Below are 26,621 nucleotides of genomic sequence, written 5' to 3' on the forward strand. Positions count from 1 at the left end.
AGATACTTTCTTGATTCCGGATGTATAGGGATGTGTAGATACGCATCCTGCAGGTCTATGATGGCCATGTAATCTGCTGGACGGACGAGCAGTCTGAGTTGAGGTAGGTGGATCATTCTGCACCTCTCTGGTTTCAGTAGATAGTCTTTGTTGAATTTGCGCATGTTGTAAATCAGTCTGAACTTCTCCTTGGAGTTCTTCTTGGGTACTAGAAAAATTGGGGAGTAGAAGCCTGGAGTGAGATGATGCTGATCTATTATCTCTACCGCCTCCTTCATAAGTAGTGAGTCGATGGCTTCCTGTAGTTTGTCTGCCTGTTCCTCTGCATAGTTGAAGACCATCGGGCTGACGGTTAGCGGAGGTGTGGCCTTGAGTTGTACTCTGTATCCTTCTCGTAGTACTTGGAAGACGTAGTCGTCCTCTAGAATTCCCCAATTTGTACCTAGTACCTTTGTAGACGTCCACCCACTGTCGATGGTTTTACAGGAACGGCTGGGGGTGGAAGACTCCAGTCGTTCAGAACCCTGATATCAACATCTAGTTCCTCTGGATCCTCTGGGAGTGCGGCCTTTCCCTGAGTTTCCCTTTGTAATTTCCGGTTGGGCGACGAAAAGATCCTGTGCCGCCTCTGAAGTTGGAGTACTTCTTGTCCTTTGCCTTCTGTATGGCGGAATATTTGGACTTGCTGTTGTACTTCTGGGAAGTATGACGGATGACGCTGGCCAGAGTATCTATGGATTTTATCATCATAACTTCTCTAGAGTCGTGCGTAGCTTCCTTAGCTGCATTGTCTATCTCTCGTCCAAAGATAGTAGGCGCCTCCCATGGAGCTCTCAGCAGCGGTTCGGTGAATCTGTCACTCCATGAACAGGATGTAAGTAGCCCTTGTCTGCGACGTAATGTGAGACCTGCAGATATAGATGCCAGATGGTCCGATAAAAAGTATTGGTCCTTCTTCTGTGTTATGAGCGCCGAATATATCATTCTGTCCTCTTCCGAACTTGAGTTCTGGAATTTATTGATCAATGCTTCATTGATGGCTCTGGACCTGGCCAACCCAAAGAAGGATCTCCTTGTAGCAGTATCAAGTTGAGATAACTTTTTATCTTCTACTTATACGTCTTGTTCCGGGAGTCATTGACTAACTTGATGTTATCATCCCAATCAGGCGTCTTTATAAATGGATCCATATGATTAAAGGGGAATCTCTTCACATTAAATGATGGCAGATGCTGACTCTGGTACTTGGATGCTTTCGCGAAAGCTGTGCATAGGTTGGAGGGTACCTTGGATGTAGGTTCAATCGGAGGGATAGTGACGGAGTCAAAGTCGTCGTTACGCATCATATAAGTGTAGACTTCATCTTTATCCTTAGAAGGAGACTCCAAGTTCAACCCGTTGGCAATCCCAGCTGTAACCTCTGCGTCTGGGAAGACGAAGTCTGCTTGCTCATCCAGTATCTCCCCATTATTAGAGCTAGGCCTCCGTGTATCATTCATCTGCGAACCTGTATCCCTTCTCGAACCTTCATCATCCTTTCGCGAACCTCTATCTGTAGATTCATCTCTTCGCGAACCTCTGTGACGTGAGCCTTCTCTTCGCGAACGTCTGTCGCTAGATGTATCCCTTTGTGAACTTCTGTGATGTGAGCCTTCTCTTCACGAGCCTCTGTCTCGAGATGAGTGACTTCGCGAACGTCTGTGAGAGATATGAGGTCTCGATCTAGAGTGGCTAGTGTAGGAGCTGGATCCTTCGATGTTCTCGAACGCTGAGGGTTCGCAGATGTAGAACGATGAGTAGGCATCTCATGTCTTCTATCCTCCTCCAAGATGACAGAGTCGTCCGACTGTGGAGACCTTCACAAAGGTGTACGTTCGCCAACATAGTCTTGAGACGTAGTTCTCTGAGGAGTGTGTTCGCGCAGGTCCGTAGGTTTGCGCACAGTGTCGGTAGATGAGAGGCTTCGCCAAGCCTTCGCTTCTTCCTCGAACCTGCGTTCCATCATGGTCATCATCTGGTTGGTGAATTGTCTCATAAATTCACCCGGGTCAAAGTTCTGCGTTGGATGAAGCTGCTGCGGTGTCGAAGAAGCGTTCACGAACGCTGATGAGTTCTGTGCCTCGATTTCACTCCGTTGAGAAGTAAGTGGTAGTTCGTCAAACAGCTGTTCTGCTGTGACCATTGCAGGAGACGATCTAGTAGTCGTAGAAGTCAATTGAGTCGCTGATCTCGTAGGTACTTCGGGTAGAAGTAATGGGGGATCATCAAAAACGTCTACTTCATGTGGAGGTAAAAATCTCTTCGTTGAAGGATTTCTGATGCATTGACTTACTGGCCCGGGTAGATTTACCCTTCGATCTGGTAACAGATGCTTTCTTCCGCAATGTAGAAGAGGATGACGTCTTTTTCTTAGCTTGAGTCGGAATCAACTGCGTTGTAGCCGATCTCTTCTTAGCCCCCGTACCAGCAGACTGCCCCTGCTACGTACTCAACATAGCACCAGTATTATGAATTTCAGCAGTAGCAAGCAACATACGGTTTGCAGGCTGATCTCATGTTTTATCAGCCATGACTTGAGATGACTTCCTCACCCGATCCATGGCACGTCTATAGATATAAGACAAATATTGATTAAATTGTAGATTTGATAAATCAACACAATAAGTACAGTGCAAGCTGGAAGAACATGGTTTTATGCACGAAACGCATTGGGGGTGAGGATCAGCCACGGATAACCTGTGCCTGCAAACACTGCAAGATTTCATGAAATGTAAACAAAGTTACATAACGATGAAATTATGACACAAATACAAATAATTTGTACACATTTTTTTACATATAATAGATAGTAGTTATTGCCAGATCCATACACAGCGTAATTTTGAAGAATAGGACCTAAATAAAAAGATATAATGCCATATGGGACTCCAGTGCTCGCCCAAGCATCCACATGGGCGAAAAGGGAGAGAGTGACAAGTAAGGCTGGTCACATGACTGTTTGCGCGGGAAAGGGCAAAAGGGAGGTGAGTGTATTTTTACGTCCGCTTCGGGAAATTCAAGGGATTCAAGTGTTCCACTACCATTCGCAAGGAAAAGGGAGATAAGCAAAAGATCATGAGTCAGGATAAGAAAAAATCATAAAAAAACTGATGCTGTGCTATAACTAACCCCCATTTCAGCTGCCGACACAGGCTGGGGTCTGTGAACTTGTTCTCACCTTGAACAACCCCATGCACTAACATACAGGTTTAACATTTACCTCAAATGTTGGCAGTGAGTTGAGACCTGGGAAGTCTTCGATGTCTCCTGTTTTGATGTTGAAGCAGGCTCCATGCCATGGACAACGCACCTGGCCATTACACAGCACACCTGACAAACAGACCACCAGACATAAAGAGAAACCAGATCTGATCCAGTGTCTAGTGATTCGTAAATCTTTCAACTGACTGTGTGTTTTCAGATTTGTACATAGGTTTACCGACAAAGGAGTAAAAATGGTTTACATAGTTTTCTCCAGGTCCTTTTTTTCTAGGTGGACCCCTGGAAGTCATTGAGGCTGACATGACGTCACTCTGCTACTTCACAATGCAGCACCATGATATCACTATGCTACTTCACAATGCAGCACCATGACATCACTCTGCTACATCACAATGCAGCACCATGACATCACTCTGCTACATCACAATGCAGCCATGGCGTCACTCTGCTACTTCACAATGCAGCGCCATGACGTCACTCTGCTACAACACAATGCAGCACCATGATGTCACTCTGCTACATCACAATGGAGCCATGACGTCACTCTGCTACATCACAATACAGCGCCATGACGTCACTCTGCTACATCACAATACAGCGCCATGACGACACTCTGCTACAACACAATGCAGCACCATGACGTCACTCTGCTACATCACAATGCAGCACCATGACGTCACTCTGCTACATCACAATGCAGCACCATGACGTCACTATGCTACTTCACAATGCAGCACCATGATGTCACTCTGCTACATCACAATGCAGCGCCATGACGTCACTCTGCTACATCACAATGCAGCACCATGACGTCACTCTGCTACATCACAATGCCATGGCGCCACTCTGCCATGAGTGCCATGACGCCACTCTGCTACATCACAATGCAGTGCCATGACGTCACTCTGCTACTTCACAATGCAGCACCATGGCGTCACTCTGCTACAACACAATGCAGCACCATGACATCACTCTGCTACATCACAATGCAGCCATGACGCCACTCTGCTACATGAAAATACAGCACCATGACATCACTCTGCTACATCACAATGCAGCCATGGCGTCACTCTGCTACATCACAATGCAGCACCATGATGTCACTCTGCTACATCACAATGCAGCGCCATGACGTCACTCTAGTACATCACAATGCAGCACCATGACATCGCTCTGCTACATCACAATGCAGAGCCATGACGCCACTCTGCTACATCACAATACATGATGGCGTCACTCTGCTACATCACAATGCAGCACCATGACGTCACTCTGCTACATCACAATGCAGCGCCATGATGTCACTCTACTACATCACAATGCAGCAGCCATGATGTCACTCTGCTACATCACAATGCAGCGCCATGATGTCACTCTGCTACATCACAATACAGCGCCATGACGTCACTCTGCTACATCACAATGCAGCACCATGACGTCACTCTGCTACATCACAATGCAGCCCCATGGCGTCACTCTGCTACATCACAATGCAGCGCCATGACGTCACTCTACTACATCACCCTGTGGGGTAGTTTGTAACATTCTTAAAGGTCACATGCAACCAAAAAATCAAACATAATTAAAACACAATTATCACTTATTCATGACATATAATTTACATTGCTGGTTATGAAAAACATATAAACAAAATTATAAGCGTACAATCGCAAATCAAAGGTGCAATATTTTATACTTGGGTTTACTTTCCAAGAAACGAAGCAGCCGGGATACCGAACCCAGTCAGAGCGAGTGGGTGTGCACTCAAGTGTAACGGCTGGTTCATTAGCAGATGCCCTCACGGCTCATTGTGTGTATATATAGAGATGTGTGGTTTTTTAAATATATGCTCATTTTTTGTGTATAACATTTTGCAATCAACAGACATCATAACATGTCATGTGAAGAAGTATCACACCTACTTGTCTGTGTAATTACATAATGTGACAGAGACCGACCTCGGGCCATAAATCAATGCGTTTTTGTTTATGGTGTATAGTCTGATAGGTGTTAAGTTCAAATTGCACGTGGTCAGTGATCGAAGTTATGTATTGAATATTGTCATTAGCAGACAGGCAGGCAGACACATAGGTGTCAATAAAACAGACATTGAGTTTTGTCTGCGACAACGACATATCTATATCACAGTTAGAAATTCTGTCAACGCTAAATAATGAACATTGCTTTTAAGTATCGAACTGAGAAAGTGACTCAGTAAGAAGAAGGTGTGGTGAAATAGTCAAATGAAATCATATAAACAGTTAATCTACTGTCATAACATATAAAAAGCTTGCGCCTGTGAAATATCAACAAAACATTAGAAAAATAGCGCACACCAAGCCTTCACCGAGTATTCACCGGACAACCCGCTTCCAACCTATTTCACTGCGCATGTGCTATGAGCGCAGCCCAGCTGTTGAAACCACTTCAATTCCCCCAAGTGCCAGGGGAAAATTAGTGAATCGTTTGAACTACGATTTCGCGCGTGTTTTTTCATCGCGTTATTGTTCAACTTTTTAAGTTGAATTTGCATTTTTGATGATTTGTTTCGGTAAATCCATACCGAAAGGTATCAGAATCAGCAAAGTTGTGTTTTATGTTGCATGTGACCTTTAAGCAAACTGTTTTCATTCATATGTAAAGTATCACCATGGGCTGATATGAATCATATACAATAGTTCATAAATATTTTGTAACTCACCATTGGCAAGAGATGCTCCATAGTGGGTACATTTTGGGCCCACAGCATAATACTGGCCCTTTTCTCTCGTCAGCAGCACGTTCCCCCCCGGAACGTCCACCTCCTTCATCCTGTAACATGAGAGAGAATGATTGTCTTGTGTTCTCAAAGTGGTAGTGTAGAAGGGAGGTAACTGGTATTTAAAACATGTTAGTTTAATAGACACTTGGATATTTGATCTCTGAAATAAGACAGATTTTGTTGTTTATAGTTTTAGTGAGGTGAGGTGAAATTGGGTTTAACGTCGTGCTTGAGAATATTTCGCTCATATGACGACGTGCATGCGTGTGTATGTGTACGTGCGGCTGCTTGTACTAGCCCAGACTGAAGCTGGTTTTATAGTGCTAGCCCACTGAGATACCATGCCGCAGTGAAGCATGAATACCCCACTCAGACACATTATACTGACTCCAGCCGACCAGTCCCATTAATGCCGAGCGCCAGACAGAGACCAACAAGTACCATAATTTAACATCTTTTAGTATGACGCGGTCGGGGATCGAACCCACCGTCTTCCGCTCTCCGGGCGGACGCTCTCACCACTACACCAGGGAAGCAGTCAATTATGGTTTTAACACATGCAGACGTCTCTGTGAATTTTCTTAGAACGTCTGGCATTTATTATGGTGATTCTGCTGTATATATTTCAGCAAGCAATTGCAATTGGTCCCTTACTCTCCATCTTTCAGATCCTCCTGATTACAGACAAACACATCATTGGCTGCCATCTTGGTTTGTGAGCTTGGTTGCTGTGGTGATGACCTTGACCCTTTCTCTTCTGTAACAAGGTAAGTCCCTCTTGTTGGGGTCTGACTAGATGGTGTAGTGGTCGGTGTTACCGTTGATGCTGCCAGGGAAAATGCAAAAGTATTATTAAAAAATGACCATCAGTACTGTTGGAGTCTTGTGTGATTTCACCATGTCATAAAAAGAAAATTTGAATTGCAGTCATGTCCTGTCTTAACTAAACTACTTAAAGTCTCAAGTATTTTACTGCAAGAGTTCAGAGTATATCATCCATGTGAACATTCATTTTGAACAAGCATTAGTCATCATAGGATAACATAATTACAAGCTTTGTGCAAAATTTTGTTGCTTCAGTACTTCTGAAAAAGAAAGAAGGGATAGAAATACTTTTTTTTCTAAGTGTGCCTTTGGGCACCAGGCAAATATTTTAACTGTGCCTTTCAGAAATCAAGTGTGCCCACATGTTTTTAGAATGAATGACTGTAGCAATAATGATGATCATTTGAAAATTATTGTTAGTAAACAACAAATGTAACCTGTTTTCTGTTATCACTGATATGTCTTCTGTTTAAGATGGTTTTCTTAAGCATCATTTGTTCTGCTTTCCCAGCACCTTTGATAGCTAAGAATTGTGTGACAGGTTATCTTGTGCAATATATCTAACATACACAATTTCCTCTATAATAACTGAACTATCAGTACTCCCATCACTCTAAATGGAAAAACAACCAGATTTCTTTACATCATCCATCATAATTCCAGTAATTTCCTGGGCAATAAAGTCAATAAATGTTTTTGCTTGTTTGTCATTTGCGTAAGTGTTTTGTTTTGGGGATTAAATGACTAAAGGTGAGTTATGTCTCTTAGAAATTAGGCATGCCATAAGGGCACCGAGAATATTTTTTATCCGTGCCATTTCAACATTTACCGTGCCATGGCACCCTAATATATGGGGTATTTCGAACCCTGGTAAGCCACACAGTTGACTCTATAGGTCTCAAATCATAGGATCAGCATGGTTTTATCTCAAAACATTCAAAATGTTGGTAACAATTCCCATATTAGAATACAGTAATTCATGTTCTGGTTACAACGGACATACCTGGGAAGAGGAAAAAACTTCCATGAATAGTTTTATAATTTTGCATCTGGATTTAAAAATGTAGGATGCTTCAGTGAGTGTAATATATTGAGTATATGTTTTTAAATCACTCTTAGCAATATTCCAACAACATCATGGAGGGGAACACCAGAAATGGGCTTCAAACTTTGTGCCCATGAGGGATTGAATCGAACCCAGATTTCCGATGTGATGAGCGAACGCTTCAACCACAAGGCTACCCAACTGCCCCTGTAGGATGCTTCAAGAATTAAATAAAAAAAAAATTCAACACATGTTCAAATTTTTAACAAAAACATTTCCCTAATAAACCCTTCATCTTGTCAAAAGAGTATCTAGCCCAGATTCCCACTTACTGGACTAGTCCATCTATAGCTTTCACCTTTAAATCCACCACAGAAACATTTTGTGCATAAATGTCTCTTTCTGCTGAACAATCAATTTGCTGATATAAAATACCCAGAGACATGGACACATGTATTACAGCTTGTAAACATAAATATTGACTCTACAAGCAAGGCAAGTTGTATAAAGATTCATAAGAAGGTAGACCGATAGCTTAACTTAAGACACTACATCAGGCAATAGTCCAGTCCTTACACGGTTTACTTTTATGAACACGTTACTGATCATTTTGTCTCAAAAACCTGAACCTGAGATTTGAAATAGAAATGAAAATTATATGAGACTCTCCAATTACTTTTGTATTGTATGAATATGTAGAAGCAACTTACTCACCATTTAAACGTTCCCTAATTTCAGGCTGGTATTTTGTGGAAAGTGGCAGGAATGTTAGCAAGTTTATAGTATTTACATGGAATCTAGGACATGACCTGGTGTACCAGTGAAGGTATAAATAGTCCTTGAACAAATACTGACAGGTGATTGAGCAAGCACCCTTATCTCAGTCAGACATATATACAATTACAAGTCACTGACCAGCTACCTCTTGACAAAGACTGATAGGGAAACAATATATTATTGTTGAGGTTATTATCAGTTTGGCTATAAATTCCTTATTGACTTCTTCACATTGTCTTTTGACCTTGACTGACAAAATGCCCAGACACATCAGAAAGTATTGGAAAACATCAAGGAAATTAACCAGGTCATCAAAATGTTTTAAACGCCACACACAGCAATATTCCAGCTATATGGCCGCAGTCTTTAAATACATGTAATCGAGTCTGGACCAGACAATCAACAACATGAGCATCGTTCTACACAATTGAGATACGATGACATGTGTCAACCAAGTCAGCAAGCCTGCCCACCCGATCTCATTAGTCATCTCTTACGACAAGCATGTGTTGCTGAAGATCTATTCTAACCCGGATCTTCACAGGTATAGACACTATTAGATTACTTTAGATTTTTCATACATATTTGTACAGAAGCAATTCAAAATAACTATGTTAAGGTGAGGTATTTTACATATTCTACACAGATTAGTTGGCATTTTGTTCAGTGAAACAGAATTATTCATCATTGTTATCAGCCTGAGACTATCAGGTTATCATACATATATGTTATCCTAGTAATGACATACAATGGGTTAGGGGTTATGACACAGCGTATCGGGTGTACTATACACAATGATAGAGCACATACTGTATACAATGACACAGCATATATGTGTACTATATTCGATGACACAGCACATATTTCATGAACACGGTACACGCCCTTCACCTTTCATTGAAGAAGCTTTACATTTACCTCTGTTCTGAGGCTTTCATCAATGGCATGTGTTAGTTCATGGATCCGTGATAACAGGTCATGCATGGTCTTGTCCCAGGATGTGTAGTGAATATAGCCATGTCACCTAGCTGACTTATCTTTGAGTGAAGTAACGCAGGGATGACACTGTGTCAGTGAGTGAGTGAGTGAGTTTAGTTTTACGCCGCACTCAGCAATATTCCAGATATATGGCGGCGGTCTGTAAATAATCGAGTCTGGACCAGACAATCCAGTGATCAACAGTATGAGCATCGATCTGCGCAATTGGGAACCGATGACATGTGTCAACCAAGTCACCGAAACTGACCACCCGATCCCCTAAGCCGCCTCTTACGACAAGATAGTCGCCTTTTTATGGCAAGCACATGGGTTGCTGAAGACCTATTCTACCCCGGATCTTCACGGGTCGACACTGTGTCAGTGAGTGAGTCTGGTTCTAGGCTGCTTTCATCAATATTCTAGCTACATCACACAAGCCAACACAGGAAATTCCTGATCCTAAAGCATTTCTGGGTTCTCTGCTGGCTGTAGCTGAGTGCTTTTACCTCGAGAGTATTTTATACAAAACCAGCTGACAATACAAGACATTCACATCGATCAGCCATAGTTACAGTGGTTCATGTAATTATATATGAATGAGTGAGTGAGTTTAGTTTTACGCCGCATTCAGAAATATATTCCACCTATATGGCAGCGGTCTGTAAATAATCGAAACTGGACCAGACAATCCAGAGATCAACAGCATGAGCATCGATCTACCGATGACATGTGTCAACCAAGTCAGCGAGCCTGACCACCTAATTCCGTTAGTTGCCTCTTACGACAAGCATGGGTTACTGAAGATAAAATTCTAACCCGGATCTTCTGGCACCCATTTTGTTCTGGGATTAGTGGGAAGGTAAGGGGGTCAGCAATCATGTACATAACAGTATTAAAAGAAATATTTTCAAACTAGGGGGCCGGGGGCATAATTGTATTTGTACATGACATGCGCCGGGGGACGTACTTTGAACATAACATTGAGGGGGATACATGCTTCACCATACAAATCATCATCATCATCATCATCACACACACACACTCTCCACCCCCGACCTTAAGTTACGAGGATCGAGCTGTAATCAATCTAATTCATCCTCTATTTCATTCTATGCTTCCATATAGAAAAATGAAACAAACTACACTGTACGTGCCACAGGATTCAGCTGATGAAATGGAGGAGTGTATCTAAATTATATTCATCAAATATGACGATAGTCGGAAGCCTGGAGTGGAAGGGTTGCATATGTGAAATGTTTGGGGTTCAGCGAGAGACAACGCTTCAAAGCAGTAATTATTGCATCAGAGGTTTGAAAACATGCGGATTGCAACAAGAGAAACCTTACCTCTCGCTGCCCCTGGTCAGAAATCCGGAAATATCTCGTGTTAAGTGGTGGATGCATATGTCTATCTCAAGTTCTTATCATGCTTGTCATGCCGGTCAGCTAAGTCATGTGACCTGTCAAGTCACGTGATCCAAACGTGACCTGGGCGAATGGATTCTGACAGTTTCACCGCATTTGGACAATATTTCAATTATTTCACTGCGTGTCAGTTTCATAAGGGAGAAAATGCCGACTTACCACAAATGTTGATGAAACTCATGAGCACGGATTTTATGGCGCTGATGAAAAGAAAAATACCCCGGGCGATTCTGGAATTCGAACCTACGATCAAAGGTTTTTTAGCATGTCCGATGGCCAGAAAATTTTGAAATTCTGTTAATCCCTAAAAAGGTGTTGTCTAGCGGTTTGTTAGTTTGTTTATTTGTTTGTTGTTTAAACACAGTGCACAAGGCTAAGCATTAGTCTATTAATGCCTGTGGCCTGGACTAGACAATCCGATGATTGACATCATGAACATGGGTCTCCGCAGTTGGGATACTGTGACAAGCATCAGCTTGGCAGGTCACCGATCCTGTTAGTCGCCTTTCTACCACAAGCACGCGTACGGGTTGCTGAAAAATTACCTGTAACTCAGGTCGTGAATACGTGGCACCAAGCTGTAGTATATGGTTACTGCTGTGGTGGCGTGTGTATAAATATACATGTTGTATACCGTTGTGACGAACTCTGATAACTCGATGTCTCGGTTGTCTCGATATAACATCTCGGTCCCGGCAGAATCCTTCATAATTTATCATTATTCAAGCTCTTTTAACCCGATACGGATGGCTCGATATTTCGGATATCTCGATATAATTTCATGGTCCGAACGAGCAAAATTACCCTTTTTAATTCGATATTTACAAAGCAACTCGATATTCACCTACTTTTCATGGGCAAGTATCCCTCCGAATTGAGGTTGTTTCCACATGTTTACACACGGTGCGGCATGACTCAAAGGGATGCGGTAGTGTAAACTAATTAGGGTTAATTGAGTTGAAGGTGTCACTTGTTTGTTATTTAATTAAGATTAATTAAGAAGGAATTATAGTTAGGATATACTCACTGTTACGACTAAACACTACTGATAACGGATTATAGTTTCGAATCAAAACGTACTGAGAATCCAATGAGGGTTTTGTGTAATCGCAGTTGAGAACGGCAGATGCGTATTATTTGTCGAATCGAGAGATGGAGGGCGAGATGAGGTGTCATTCAAGATGGACACTGTAACATAAGCTGTATCGCGTGTGACTGCGACCACTGTGAGTAAAAATGTATATACAAATATGTATACATGAAATCTAATTTTTGTTTTGTTTTCTTTCATATAGTGATGTGTGATGATATGCCCTGGTCGGATGTGTCGAAGTTCGGATAACTCGGTATTTTTTCTTGGTCCCATGAATATCGAGACAACGGTGCTCGACTGTACTATTACAGTATACACACACTCTACATTAACACCATTCGTATGTTAGTTACATTTAATGTATTCGCAGCTTAAAATGCCCGATCAGGTAGCCAGTAGCCCCCGAACCACATTATTTTCCCTACTGCCAAGCTCTCTCTGCAGTGCTAAAGCCCTAATTAAAGCAAGTCTAGATTTCCTCAGGTTCTGAATCTCTGGTCTCCCTGGGGCTCCTTTTCAATTTAAATGGGCTTGTTTGTTACTATCAAAATTATATATATTCAGAGACGAAGCTTTAGTCTAAGGTAGCCAGGAACTGCACTGTGAACGAGGCAGCCTTGCAAAACAGACAAATACTGATTCTGTGTGGAGAAGGGTATATATATCCTATATCCTTCAGACAATGCGAGTGAAACATGTGTTACGCCACAGTCAGCGGCATCGACGGAGAGTCGTTTATGGAAAGGCAGAACAGCGACGTGGGGTATAGGACACTTTTGGCACCGGTGATGCCCTGTGAGGCACAGGCACTCGTGTCTTTGCGAAGATTAAAGATTAAAAATAATCATTTTTTAGACGACCACCGACTCGAAATGCCACACAGTACAATACATGTCATAATGTATTATACTGTGAAGCATTTTGAGTCGGGGGTCATCTCAAGTCTTATATATTTTCTTAAAATCTTTAATCCTCGCAAAGACACGAGGGCCTATGCTGTGAGGCACATGTGAGTAAAATGGTGAGCAGGTGGCCACAACGGGGACAGGAGACTACATCGGGGATCGGGTGGCCAAAGTGGAGACAGACGCGCGCGTTAACCTGTGCGTTTCAGTTTGGAAATCACCTGGTACCTGCGTTAACGTCGTATCACACCTGCTGCAACAAATTACAGTCATACAAGGGGCGGTGGGGTAGCCTAGTGGATCAAGCGTTCACTCGTCACGCCGAAGAGCTGAGTTCGATTCCCCACATGGGCACAATGTGTGAAGCCCATGTCTGGTGTCCCACGCCGTGATATCGCTGGAATATTGCTAAAAGCGGCGTAAAATTAATCTCACACATTTACAGTCATACAACGCGGTCCTTACTTCAAAATCAGCACCCGTACAGTTCACAGGGAATTTATACACGAAGGTGGACTCTTAAGACTTTGGTACACATGTATTTTACAGGGTTAATTGCATTGTTTGGCGTGAAGAGACGCTATTAGCACCCTAATCGTCCGTGTGTTTTTTGTGAGCACAAACCCGTCACGTATATATGATTTACCTGCAGGGTTGACGTCGAACTTTGAGTGTTTCTTCCCCATGATTCGGTCTATAGCTGTCGGACGGGCAAGATGGCGGATGGCGGACCTGCAAGATGGCGGGGATTCGTCACAGAGGCTCAATCACACACCATTCACAAACTTAATCTGAAAAGAAAAAGGAAAACAATGTATATGTAAGTTCTTTATGTTTAACATTGTCCAGACACTGCCAATATTTGGTCTATTCAGTTAAAGATATTCTATTGTACCACCAGCTCGTAATTTGAGTCTTTCCCAGTCAAACCGGTGATTGATAGTATAGCAGTGTTCCTCGATGTCAGACTACGGTGCCGCATTATCAGAGATGCCATAGAGCCTGCCTACACAAGATGTCATCAAGATCCTGGTCTCCACCGACCGTAAGAGACGACTAACGGGATCGGGTGGTCAGGCTCGCAGACTTGGTTGACATATGTCATCGTATCCCAACATGTAGATCGATGCTCATGATGTTGATCACTGGAATGTCTGGTCCAGACTCGATTATTGAAACACCGCAGCCATATAGGTGGAATATTGCTAAATGCGGCGTTACACAACAAACAAACGTTAGAGGCGACTAATGGAATCGTTTGGTCAGTTTCTTCCCTGGGGAGCATACAAGCCAAGCTGCCTTAGATATGCTAGAAGGTTAAGTCACATTTGCACCCTTGTCCTACCTGGTACTCACTCACTGCTGGCTGAATAGCCTCCTTTCCAAAAACGTCTGGGGTCTGAGAGACACAACATGTTAAGTGTTTTCATTGACAGAAGACCTGAAGCCCTAAAACCTGTTCACTCATCCCCTTAATTGATTTGTGACCACGTGACGCATATCACCCCGTGAAGGCGTGGTTTGACAGGTGTAAAGCAAGTCGTGACATACTGCTGACCCGTTCACCTAATGTTAACTCGCCAAGAATATATATAGGCCTCGGTATGTCAGGACTAGACCCGTGGTCATGGGCCTGGTAAATATCATCGACCCCGTCATGGGTATGTACCGTTTTTTGGCGACATTTTTAGTTAACATTTACACGCTGAACGGAACTGACAATAAACCTACCTGAAGAGCAAGCTGTTGAAACAGTAATTCATACACAAGTCTCAGCTGACATCCTTTCTCACCCGATATGCATGTTCAGGTCAGAATATATGAACTGCAGATTTAAAACAGTCCGAGAAAATTACACCTCCGGGTTGTTTACTTCAAGTAAACATACCGAGACAAGTCCCAGTGAGCGTCTTGATCGTGTAGCACAGACACGATATATAAACAGTGGTTGTGTGCATGGTGTACTCTTGTCATTGTAAGTCACACTCGCAGTCAGTCCTCTTGTGAATGGTTGACTCACACATGTATTAAGGTTAAATAAAAATAACTCCATAAAGGAAACCGTGAGCATTAAGTAATATTCGTGTCTCTTGATTTGAATGGGGATGGATACAGGTTCAAGTAGCTTAAGCTAAGAAAGGAGTGAGTGTGGTTTTACGCCGCTTTTAGCAATATTCCAGGAATATCACCGCGGGGGACACCAGAAAATGGGCTTCACACATTGGGGAATCGAATCCGGGTCTTCGGCGTCACGAGTGAACGCTTTAACCACTAAGCTATCCCACCGCCCAGAAGTCAGAAGGGAGTTGGGGGGTTGGGGGAGGAGACACTTTTTTGGCCGATCTTTTAACCAGTAATGGTTGCCCTAGCCCGGAAGTACGACGGGGTCCAGGACTTCCGCCGGAAGACAGACAGGTGAGTGAGTGAGTTTAGTTTTACGCCCCACTATGGCAGCTGTCCTTGCCACTATATTCCACCTATATGGCGGCGGTCTATAAATAATTAGGTCTGAACCAGACAATCCAGTGATCAACAGCATGAGCATCAATCTACGCAATTGGGTTAGAGACAGGTGAACGACGGCTTACGCTGTTTGATACGATCCAGCTGTATAGCAGCTAGTGAGTATAATTTTATTCTGCCTTTAACTAGTTCAAGTGATATCACATGCAGGGAATCGAAGCGGGGTATTTAGTGTGGTGAGTGAATTTATTAAACACATAGTTTTTGGTTGTAATAGTTCATTATCTGGGTTCAAATTGACAGCTTGACACGTACAGTGGAAAAGATGTGAATTGACATGAGAATACTACTCCATCAACATCCCAGTATAACGTTCTACAACACCTGGCTACTGCTAAGCGTCAGCTGGAGGGATTCGCTGTACTGCCAAGGGCAAGGTCAACAGTTATCTTTTCGCGGACGATTAGTTTACCTTCTGAACAGGTTTCTGTGTGCGAAGAAAATTAGATATTTTGTGAAATGGGTACCGTCCACAGACCAGTCAAAGCAATCCAGTCACCGACCAAAGTACAATCCTAACTGAAACACAAATCCCGTGCATCGCAGACGTTCAAGACACACGTTTTTCACGTGCATCGTCTTACCCTTGCTAGCTGAATTGGCAAAATAGCGGTCACCCCATCCCATTTGTAGCAGTCAGTGAGAATGGCCGCCCCTGTGGTCTAGTGGAAAGTGAGTGAGTTTAGTTTTACTCCGCTTTTAGCAATAGTCCAGCAATATCATGGCGGAGGACACCAGAAATGGGCTTCAAACATTATACCCATGTGGGGCATCGAACCCGGGCTTTCGGCGTGACGAGCGAACGTTTCATCCACTAGGCTACCCAACCACAGGTCTAGTGGAGAAAGCATCTATGCGGAGAGAGGAAAATCGACGGTTCGATCCCCTGCCGTGGCATACCTAAAGATCATACTTGTTGTTACTCTGCCTGGCGCCCGGCTTTTAAGGTGATGGAACCACGACTGGCAGGCTCGGAGTCTGTATGATGTGTCCGAGTGTGGCACCCATGTAAACCTGCGGCAGGGTATCTCAGTGGGCTGACAGTACCACCCGGCATTAGTACAACCACAGCTAGCTATAGTCTGTACTAATACAACCGCACATGTGTTTGCACGTCGCGATATTATACAATTATAGACTCTTGTAGAGGTCGATATCGGTTTTTATTGACCTGACAAGAGTCTATAATTGTTTTATTATATAATGAAAGAGAAACGGGTTTTAACATAAACTTTTAATGCACCCACTGTGCCATCTATCCGAGTGATCTGATTGGCTGAAAAGCGGGGGAAGCCCCTTCGTACGGGATTCCTTGTCTAATTTTAGTAACCCAAGTCAATATCGTAATTTATCAGAAAACTCAAGTCAATATCGTGTTTTGTAGTCAATCATGTGACGGTATTTTGACCAATCGTGGTACAGGAAAAATACTACCTATATAATAAAAGTAAATCTAAACCTGAACTCGACATTAAACCCCACTGTCCTCAACCTCACCTCGCCTTGGTTGCTAACCCCAGGTGTACAGTTAGATTTAAAGCGTCATCTTTCGGGACATCACCACAGCGGTATGCACGTGCACATTTGTCACCTACTATTACGTCACACACAATCCTGTATGTCAGGGTGTGACGTTGCTTTGATGTTTACCGACACCCCGTACAACATGCCTCAGTAGGAGTCTGCCTTCATGGCGGTGTACCTATCCAGGGTGAAAATCATGACAAATGGCTTGATAAGCACTGTTTTTCCAAGGAATATTGCGTGTTGACTTGGTTCCAAATATCCCATCCTTGTTATCACATTGGTCTTTGATGTTGTTTACGACGTAAGGGTGAGGTGAGGTGAAATTGGGTTTAACGTCGTACTTGAGAATAATTCGTTCATATGACGACGTGCATGCGTGTGTATCTGTATGGGCGGCTGCTTGTACTAGCCCAGATTTAAGCTGGTTTTATAGTGCTAGCCCACTGAGATACCATGCCGCAGTGAAGCATGAATACCCACTCAGACACATTATACTGACTCCAATCCGACCAGTCCTTGTTGTACCCATTAATGCCGAGCGCCAGGCAGGGACCAACAAGTACCATATTTTAACGTCTTTTGGTTCGGAGTCAGTATAATGTGTCTGAGTGGGGTATTCATGCTTCACTGCGGCATGGTATCTCAGTGGGCTAGCACTATAAAACCAGCTTCAGTCTGGGCTAGTACAAGCAGCCGCACATACGGTGACAGGCCGGGAAAGCCACATTTCAAAAATGACTTTTGCCGGGAAGGCCACATTTCAATTACATGGCTGTAGCCGGTAAAGCCACATTTCCAATAGATTAAATTAATTAATGGATTACCGTAACCGGTAAAAGAGTGTCCCCATGTATAATATTGTTTTCACAAGAAACTAATCATCTTTCCTACTCATAAGCGTGGTGTTTAGCTTCTTCACTCAGAGTTTATTACTCAAAATGGAACCACCTCCGGTGGTATATGAGTACATAAAATGGAATACAGAATATACAAAGTACTAGTACTAGTATGCAAGAGGGTGACAGGGAATATACGCAATGATTACTGAAAACTAGAACATATACATTTGATAAATTTAGATAGGTGTTTGATTGTTGAAATTTTAGTAATTGACATCAATTTTTCTATATGTAGAGAAATTAGGGAAGGAACAAGAGCTATCTTCTAGGTGAGAGAAGCGTTGTTGGCTAAAATGTGAACATCTAAAGATGTAATGGAATTCATCCCCAGTTAACTGCGAATTACAAAGGTTACATACTCTTTCTTTTCATGCGACATTCGTCCATCTCTCACTTTCTATTGGCAATTTATGGTTAGATGTTTTAAAATATAGAATAGGTTTCCAAATATTTTTCAGCAGTAAGTATTTGTCGAGTGAAGGTGAGATTTTAAAAATCTTATTTCGTGATATTATTATTGTAATAAATATGTAATATACCTATTAGTATATTATATTGTGCTAATTATAGAAACAAAACCTGTTGTGATCTGAATAAAATTATGAGGAAACATGTCTTGTTTTGTTAAATACGGTAGCCTGTTTGAATCACTAAGCATGTTTTGACAGCATAGCCGGGAGAGCCACATTCCATGTTCACGCAACCATAACTATTGCCGGGAGAGCCACATCAATTTAGGCTATCTGTTTCGGAAATATGGCTCTCCCGGCCTGTAACCGCACATACACATACACACGCATGCACGTCGTCATGTGAGCGTAATATTCTCAAGCACGACGTTAAACCCAATTTCACCTCACCTATATAATAGCGCTTTGTGAAAGGAGGCCCATGCAGAGAAAAGCAATGTTTGGCCAAACTTTCATTCTCTTTATGGAGATTTAGTTGTTAGGGTGTGCTGAAAATCTTAATCCCGATCTTGCTATCAACCACCGGTTTTTTCTTGTCCAGACGCTAGAAATGACAGGTATCTGTGATGCCACGTGCACCTTTACATAGAGGAAACCATCAAGCCACATCTATAGACTGGAAGACACGAAGTTTGTTTGTTTGATTGTTTAACGCTGCACTCAGCAATCTTCCCGCTATATGATGGCGGTCTGTAAATAATCATGTCTGGACCAGGCAATCAAGTGATCAACATCATGAGTGTCAATCTACGCAACTAGGGTACGAATACATATGCTAACCAAGTCAGCGAGCCTGACCACCCGATCCCGTTAGACGCCTCTTACGACAAGCATGGGTTACTGAAGACCAATTCTCACCCGGATCTTCAAGACACGAAGTAGCATGTGACTTAATTTAGTTCAAATTCACTTTTTGGCACCTGTTTTATAACAACCATGGACATACATGATGCTATATAACCATAGTATCTTAATGTCAGCCTCATTTTAGGATTCAGCAGATATTATAATGAGTGCTAGACGATCACCTCAAAGACGCTTGTATCGTTTTGCAAAATACTAGTACAGTAATATATACCGTACTTGCTCTAATAAGCGTCGGCCTCTTATAAGCGCCGGGTCTCTAATAAGCGCCGAGTACATTTTTTTACAAATGAATTCACCCTTGATCAAAAAAAGATTTATTAAGGAATGGTCTCTTTAATCATAACTTCCTGTCCTCCACATGGCACGGGTTGATGGATATTGTGTAATAATCGCCGGGTCTCCAATAAGCGCCGGGCCTCTAATAAGCGCCGCGTCTGAAAGTCCGTTGAAAAAATCATCTCCCTGGCGCTTCTTAGAGGAAATACGGTATTATGAGCGGTGTATGTTGAGATTTCGAACTTGCTTTGGGGAATTGTTTAATTGCTTTGTAAAACCATAACCAAATGAGGTAGTCGTAGTTTTGGCCTAAGTTTGGTTTGGTATAAAATTTTCCAAATCCTCTCGGTAAAAAATGTTGACTCTTGTTTTCAGTTATCAAATATCATCTGTGTCATGTAACAGTTCAGGTGTAACTTCTCGCGGTTTTTCTAACCTTCGTGTAAAACTTCAAGCAACTCGCACAAAAAAAACTTTCTAACTTTCCGCTCCTGTCACATCGCCCTGCCAGGAAGTGTGTTGCATGTGAACTAATGGCAGGCCCCGGGCTGTGACGAGTTAACAAGTCACTTGTCGGTGTGCCATTATACACTGTGTCTGGGTGCATCGTTAACCATTGTTTACGAATTTCGCAAAAGGCCGGGGAAACGTCACGTGACTGCGAAACGCGCTCTGATTGGCTACAATCATACAATTTGTCGCATTATCGGGACATTTATGTGTACAGTTGTCTTGAAATCTTCCAGAAAATATATTCGTGAAATACTGCTTGCTTGTGAAATTCGAGTGAGTGAGTGAGTAAGTATGGTTTCACGCCGCTTTTAGCAATAGTCCAGCAATATCACGGCGGGGGACACCAGAAATGAGCTTTAACCACTAGGCTACCCCACCGCCCCAAATGGGATAAGACGACATGCTTCAAGTCTGTCAGCGAGCCTGACCACCCGATCCCGTTAGTCGGTACTCAGGACAAGCATGGGTTGGTGAAGACCAAGTCTAACCCGGCCCTTCACAGTCTTGTCATTAGAATGCATACCAGAACCCGTGAAGGTCCGGGTTAGAATATTGATCTTCAGTAACCCATGCTTGTCGCAAGAGGCGACTAAAGGGATCGGGTGGTCAGGCTCGCTGACTTTGTTGACACATGTCATCGGTTCCCAATTGCGCACATCGATGCTCATGCTGTTGATCACTGGAATGTCTGGTCCAGACTCGATTATTTACAAACCGCCGTCATATGGCTGGAATATTGCTGAGTGCGGCGTAAACTAAACTGACTCACTCACGTTAGTCACCACTTAGGACAAGCATGGGTTGCTGAACATCAAGTCTAACCCGGAACTTGACGGATGTCATGACGTACAGTCTTGTCATTTAAATAATAAATGCACACCAGATGCTTTACAGCTGGACGTTTTACTTTATATCATTAGCTTAAAACTTTTAATAGTTAACAAAATAGCAAATACGAATGTTTAGCCTAAATGTGTTTGTATAGTTTCAACTTTCTGAACGTTTACTTAGCAGGGGCTGAGGTAGGCTGTTTGCAGGCTGCGTTCTTCAGAGTCACACCTACCGGTCCTGCTGACGTAACCTAATTGATCTGAACCTGCTAACTGGCCTGTCGGACACTCAATCCCGTGGGAAAACTAGCTTACTATTACAGTGAATATCACGGAGCGAGCCCTTCATAATTCAATTAATATATACATATCCATTTTCAGGATTTTTAACAGGCTATCGTAAAGATTAGTTCAGTTAGTTCTTTATTATCCCCCCTTACATAGGAATTTCGTGGTGGAAAAGCGTCCCTCAATTACCCATTGTACAATATCATCCTTCTATTTACATCAATACTTTGATCTGTTCACCGCCACAGCTTTGTTCCGAAGTGACGTCATCCGCTACTACCCTCGTTCATACTTTAGGAACCAATTCAAAAGTTCAGTACAGGCTAGAAAGAATTGATTCATTTTTTCAGACAAAACCAATAACCCTTCTCAGGTTGTGGTGTGTGGCTATTAACCATAAGAGAATGAAGATAAAATATCCTGGATAATCGAGGGTGTAGCTACTAAGTTGTTTAAAGCAGTTATGAGATTTAAAGGTTATGTTTGTTCCGTCTACGTCGTCGTGTCTGGTCTGGTCAAGACTAGGCTAAACAATTACTGACTTTAATCTAGTCCAGTCCAGACAGAATGTGAGGTAACACCATGAACAACGACAGACGCCATGGGGACACGACGCTCACAACGAGAGAAGTTTAAATTAACGTGCGTGCGGCTCGAAACTACATTCACTCTCACTTGTTACTTTAGTCATGCAGCTAATTCTGCCAAAACCTGTAATACAGTACCAAATTTTCCTACTCCCATATATCAATTGACATTGTGAAATGAGACACATACTAGATAAAGCGGATATATTTACTTTCACATAACCTTGACATGAGGGAGCGTGGTAACGAGGTAGGATAGTATTCAACGTTTAGGGTTTTTTATGCGGAGGGTAAACAGTTTTGTAAATTCAGTTTGGCTAGTAGTTGGAGATGGGGTGGGATCAACAGCAGCAACAGTAGTAGTAGTAGAAGCAGCCGGAGAAAATGTAGTAGTTGTAGTAGTAGTTGTTGTTGTTTTAATAGTAGTAGAAATGCGAATACGCGTATGATTTTACGCCGCTTTCAGCAATAATCCATCAATATCACGGCTGGGGGACACCAGAAATGGGCTTCACACATTGTACCCATGTGGGGAATCGAACCCAACGTGACGAGCAAACGTTTTAACCACTTAGCCACCCCATCGCCCCTAAGAGTAGCAGCAGCAGGGGAAGCAGTAGCACGTAGATCGATGCGCATGCTTTTGATCACTGGATTGGTGTGGTCCAGACTCGATTATTTACAACATTGCTGAGTGTGGCGTTAAACAACAATCAAAAGATCTATCTAACTACATGTCATCTTGCCCCGATGTCTACCGTTGCTCCTGCTGTCGATCACCGGCTCAACTGGTCCGGTATGTAGTATGTTGAAGGCCATGATAGCACGTGACACAGCAAGAGGGTAGATGACGGAGGTTCATGTTCTCAAATGTTCCGACCACAGACTTAATATTTCCCACACAAACAATAGGTTGTTGTTAGCTGCGGGTTTTTTCTCAGCTATTTTTCCCTTTAACCCAAACGGAATTCGTTTCTGAGAAAAGTGAAGACGGATATATGACTTGTGTGTGTACGGTATTGTGTTTCTACCTGATGTGTGTGTAATTGGGGCTGTCATGTAAAGAAACATCAATCTTAATCACTATATCATCTGCATCTTGTGCGACACATACCACGTAAATGCAAGCACCACGCTGCCACCTGTATGTCATCATAATGACAGTCGTGATCTATTCAAGCCCGGGGGCCTCACACTCGAGCAGTACTCTCAAGCCAGACGTTAGACACAGTAGACGAAATATAATGAAACACATGCACGAATACCCTGTAGTGACTTCTGCATTTAGTACCAATTGTTGATCGGCACTCTAGAAATTTGCGAGTCAATAATGAAGCATACGACTGTATGAATAACGCCATGCATCGTTTTGACTTCTTTCATGGGCATTTAGAAGTTGCGGTGATGAAGAATGATAATTTTATGGATATACAACTTCTTTATTCTGTGAAAGGTGACGTTTCGATTAGCACCATTTTGCTTTACCAGGGCGGATACAGCTTTTTGAGAAGGCGTGTGTGTGCGTACATGCGTGCGTACAGTTCAGAAAGGGGGGGTGGGGTGTGCATAGCTCATTTTCACCCGTTTACACGAGAGTTTCAATGGTCATTTGATAAACTTTCAGGACATACCCCTGCATCCCCTTCTCGATCCGCCTATGTGAAAATTACTTGTTTGACAACGACATTAGAATCTATTATCGTCGTTTCGGTGTAGATTCGAATGTTTCATTTTTTAGCTTTAATAGTGTTAATGGAGACATACAGAACACGTGGAAATGGGTATACTAAATCTGTAGGTCCTAACATTTCAGATGTGTTTAATTGAAACTTACATGCATCGTTAACCATGCGCGTAACCTTTCACCTTTTCACAGTTGGTTGTTTAATATGCTCATATATATAGTACGATGTACATACGATGTACATCACAGGGATAGCATACATTGTCCTGGCAAAATGTGCTTGAACTGAATACAATTTAATAAAATATCCCAACATATCACACATCACCTGCATGTCATTGGCGGAAGTCAGTTTCGGTAGGGTGGGTAGGTGGGTAGTGCCCCCTCGTCTTTCTAAAGATGTCAGTTTACATCTCTGATACACATTGTAAACCGTCGCTAATTATAGATCTTCTCGTAATTTGTTTCAGACATAAAGTGCTGAAACTGCAAATTAATTACAATTATCAGCATTGTATTTGTATTGCTGAACATGAACTAGATCTCAATTCAAATCTCCATCTTACCGTGTTGTTGAGTCAGTAGCCGGCCCTGGACGTGCAACTCAAACATGAAGCACCACGGGACAGTGAAACGTAATCCAGGTAATACTGTAAATATATTAAACAAATACTCCTACCTGATGAACCCGCGTTACCGGCACATCATGCAAACATCCAAGGTACCAACGTAGGTATTACATAAGTATCCGACCCACTAATTACAGGTGATCAAGGTAGGTGCAGGTAGGGCGAGAACGCAACAGAGACGAGTGATTCACGAAGCTTATTAACGTGGGACCCGCTCCACTGCCTCAGGTGATACGAACATGTTTTTATTCAACTTTTGACAGATACCGTAGTGTCTCTTGAAGAAGATATAGAAAAATACTCCCAGCTTAGAAGATATTCTGTACTCACCTCGTCGGTTTTGAGATTATATGAACACTATATTGCATGTATGTTGTTTAATGTCGCACTCCAATATTCCAGCTTATAGCGGCCGGTGAATATTTTATTGAATCGGGGCCAAGCACTCCAGTGGTTGATGAAATGAGCAACGAGGACACACATCAACTGCGATCCTGTTACAACCAGGATATAGGTGAGGTGAGGTGAAATTGGGTTTAACGTCGTGCTTGAGAATATTTCGCTCATATGACGACGTGCATGTGTGTGTATGTGTATGTGCGGCTGCTTTTACTAGCCCAGACTTAAGCTGGTTTATAGTGCTAGCCCACTGAGATACCATGCCGCAGTGAAGCATGAATACCCCACTCAGACACATTATACTGACTCCGAGCCGACCAGTCCTTGTTGTACCCATTAATGCCGAGCACCAGGCAGGGACCAACAAGTACCATAATTTAACGTCTTTTACAACCAGGATAGGTCGCTGGAGACACATTCGATCGCGGAATATCCATAGGGAAGCATTAACAGTAAAGTGAGTGAGTGAATATCGTTTTACGCCACTTTCAGCAATATTCTAGCAATTTCACGGCAGGGTACACCAGAAATGGACTTCACTCATTGCATCCTTGTGGGTAATCGAACCCGGCCCTTCAGCGTGACGAGCGAACGCTATGACCACTCAGGCTACCACACGACCACCTGATATCAATGAGTGAGTTATTATTTAACGTCACATCGGCAATATTGCAGCCATATCGTGACGATGATATTAATGACAGAGAGACTGACTTCAGGAGGATCCACGCCATAAGGATACGAGGACGTGCACCAACCAAGTCATCGAATCTGACTAAGATCATGTAGCATGGTTGCTGGGGTCTTAAGCGGAGTTCCCTTCGGCTGAGAAGAAGCGGCGAGGTAGCCCAGTGGTTAAAGCGTTCTGGCGTCACGCCGAAGACCCGGGTTCGATTCCCCATGTGGGTACAAAGTGTGAAGCCCATTTCTGGTGTCCCCCGCTAGAATAGTGCTAAAAGCGGCTTAAATCTAAACTCACTCACATGGGTTCAAAAGCATGTAGGTCCAGCTGAGGTCATGAGCGAACGTCAATATTGGCTCTGTGTCAGTGGAGTAACTATCAACTGATTGATATATATGCACATGTATAGTTACAATGTGCGAAGCCCATTTCAGATATCACCCGTTATAATATTGCTGGAATAGTGCTTAGAGAGGCATAAAACCATTCTAGCTTATTATCATTATTTTTATTATTCATTTGTGTTGTTATTATCATTGCCCCTCATCCACCCCTATGCAATTGAGAATTTCACTATTTCTCATAAACTCTGCTATTCGTAATGTACACTACGGTATTTGTGACATTGTCTGACAATCTCGCTGAGTCACACATTTTCTCGCCGCGACGTGCCGCAGTGGTTGTCAATATTTGTATCGTGCTACAACCCTCAACATCAATGCTATTTATACCGCGGCAGCCGCCCCACGTCGGGACCTTGGGCGAATGTGATTTTTTATGGTAAACAGCGACAAAAAATGCAACACGCCAGACAACACGACCATATTCGATGCTCAGTGCGTCAGTGTAGACGCTGTTCATGAAAAACACAAACAAAATCACATATCGATATTTATTAAAAGAATCGTATCCAAAATGTTCGTATATATGCCACTTTTGGTTAACACTGATAAAAATGAATTCTTAAATATAACTTTTAGTTCTATATGTGCTCGTGTATGCATCCTTTCTAGTCTGTCTCACAGTCCCTGAACCACATTATTCTCCCTACTGCCAAGCCCTCTCTGCAGTGCTAAAGCCCTAAATAAAGCAAGTCTAGATTTCCCCAGGTTCTGAATCTCCGGTCTCTTTGGGGCTCCCTTTCAATTTAAACGGGCTTGTTTTGTTACTATCAAAATTATATATATTCAGAGGCTAAGCATTAGTCTAGCATCCTTTCTAGCGTTCGATTGAGTGCTTTGATTCCATGGGTCCTAAATCTTTGTGTCATTGCCGAAAAACCCCTGATTAAGGTACTAAAACTGCTGAGTAAATTCGTTTGAGGCGAGCGAAGTCAATTCCAGTCAGATCACAGCGTGTCTGGTTGATGTGGGAGGGA

General features: G+C 42.7%; 1 protein-coding gene across 1 annotated transcript; it reads right to left on the minus strand.

Annotated features, from left to right (window-relative positions):
• Window positions 1–537: 537 nt before the first annotated feature.
• On the minus strand, window positions 538–24,226 carry LOC124263475 (apoptosis-inducing factor 3-like). The gene is made up of 6 exons (XM_046698128.1): window positions 24,100–24,226; window positions 13,716–13,860; window positions 6,677–6,848; window positions 5,963–6,072; window positions 3,245–3,369; window positions 538–696 (listed from the first exon to the last, which is right to left on the minus strand). Exons 2-6 carry the CDS (start codon window positions 13,753–13,755, stop codon window positions 538–540), a joined length of 606 nt encoding a protein of 201 aa, XP_046554084.1. The 5' UTR covers window positions 13,756–13,860; window positions 24,100–24,226.
• Window positions 24,227–26,621: the final 2,395 nt, after the last annotated feature.

This window comes from Haliotis rubra, unplaced genomic scaffold, assembly GCF_003918875.1.
Source record: "Haliotis rubra isolate DU_JTF1 unplaced genomic scaffold, ASM391887v1 Scf885, whole genome shotgun sequence".
In the NCBI taxonomy this organism is placed as follows: Eukaryota; Metazoa; Mollusca; class Gastropoda; order Lepetellida; family Haliotidae; genus Haliotis; species Haliotis rubra.

What these genes read in the sequence shown, in the direction of transcription:
- LOC124263475 (XM_046698128.1), bottom strand. Translation starts at nt 13,755, where the DNA reads ATGGGGAAGAAACACTCAAAGTTCGACGTCAACCCTGCAG. An exon ending in GTTCGACGTCAACCCTGCAG is followed by an intron (nt 6,849 to 13,715) that starts GTAAATCATATA and finishes TTTCCCTGGCAG; the next exon opens with CATCAACGGTAACACCGACC. An exon ending in TTGAGGTAAATGTTAAACCT is followed by an intron (nt 697 to 3,244) that starts GTATGTTAGTGC and finishes CATACTTCCCAG; the next exon opens with AAGTACAACAGCAAGTCCAA.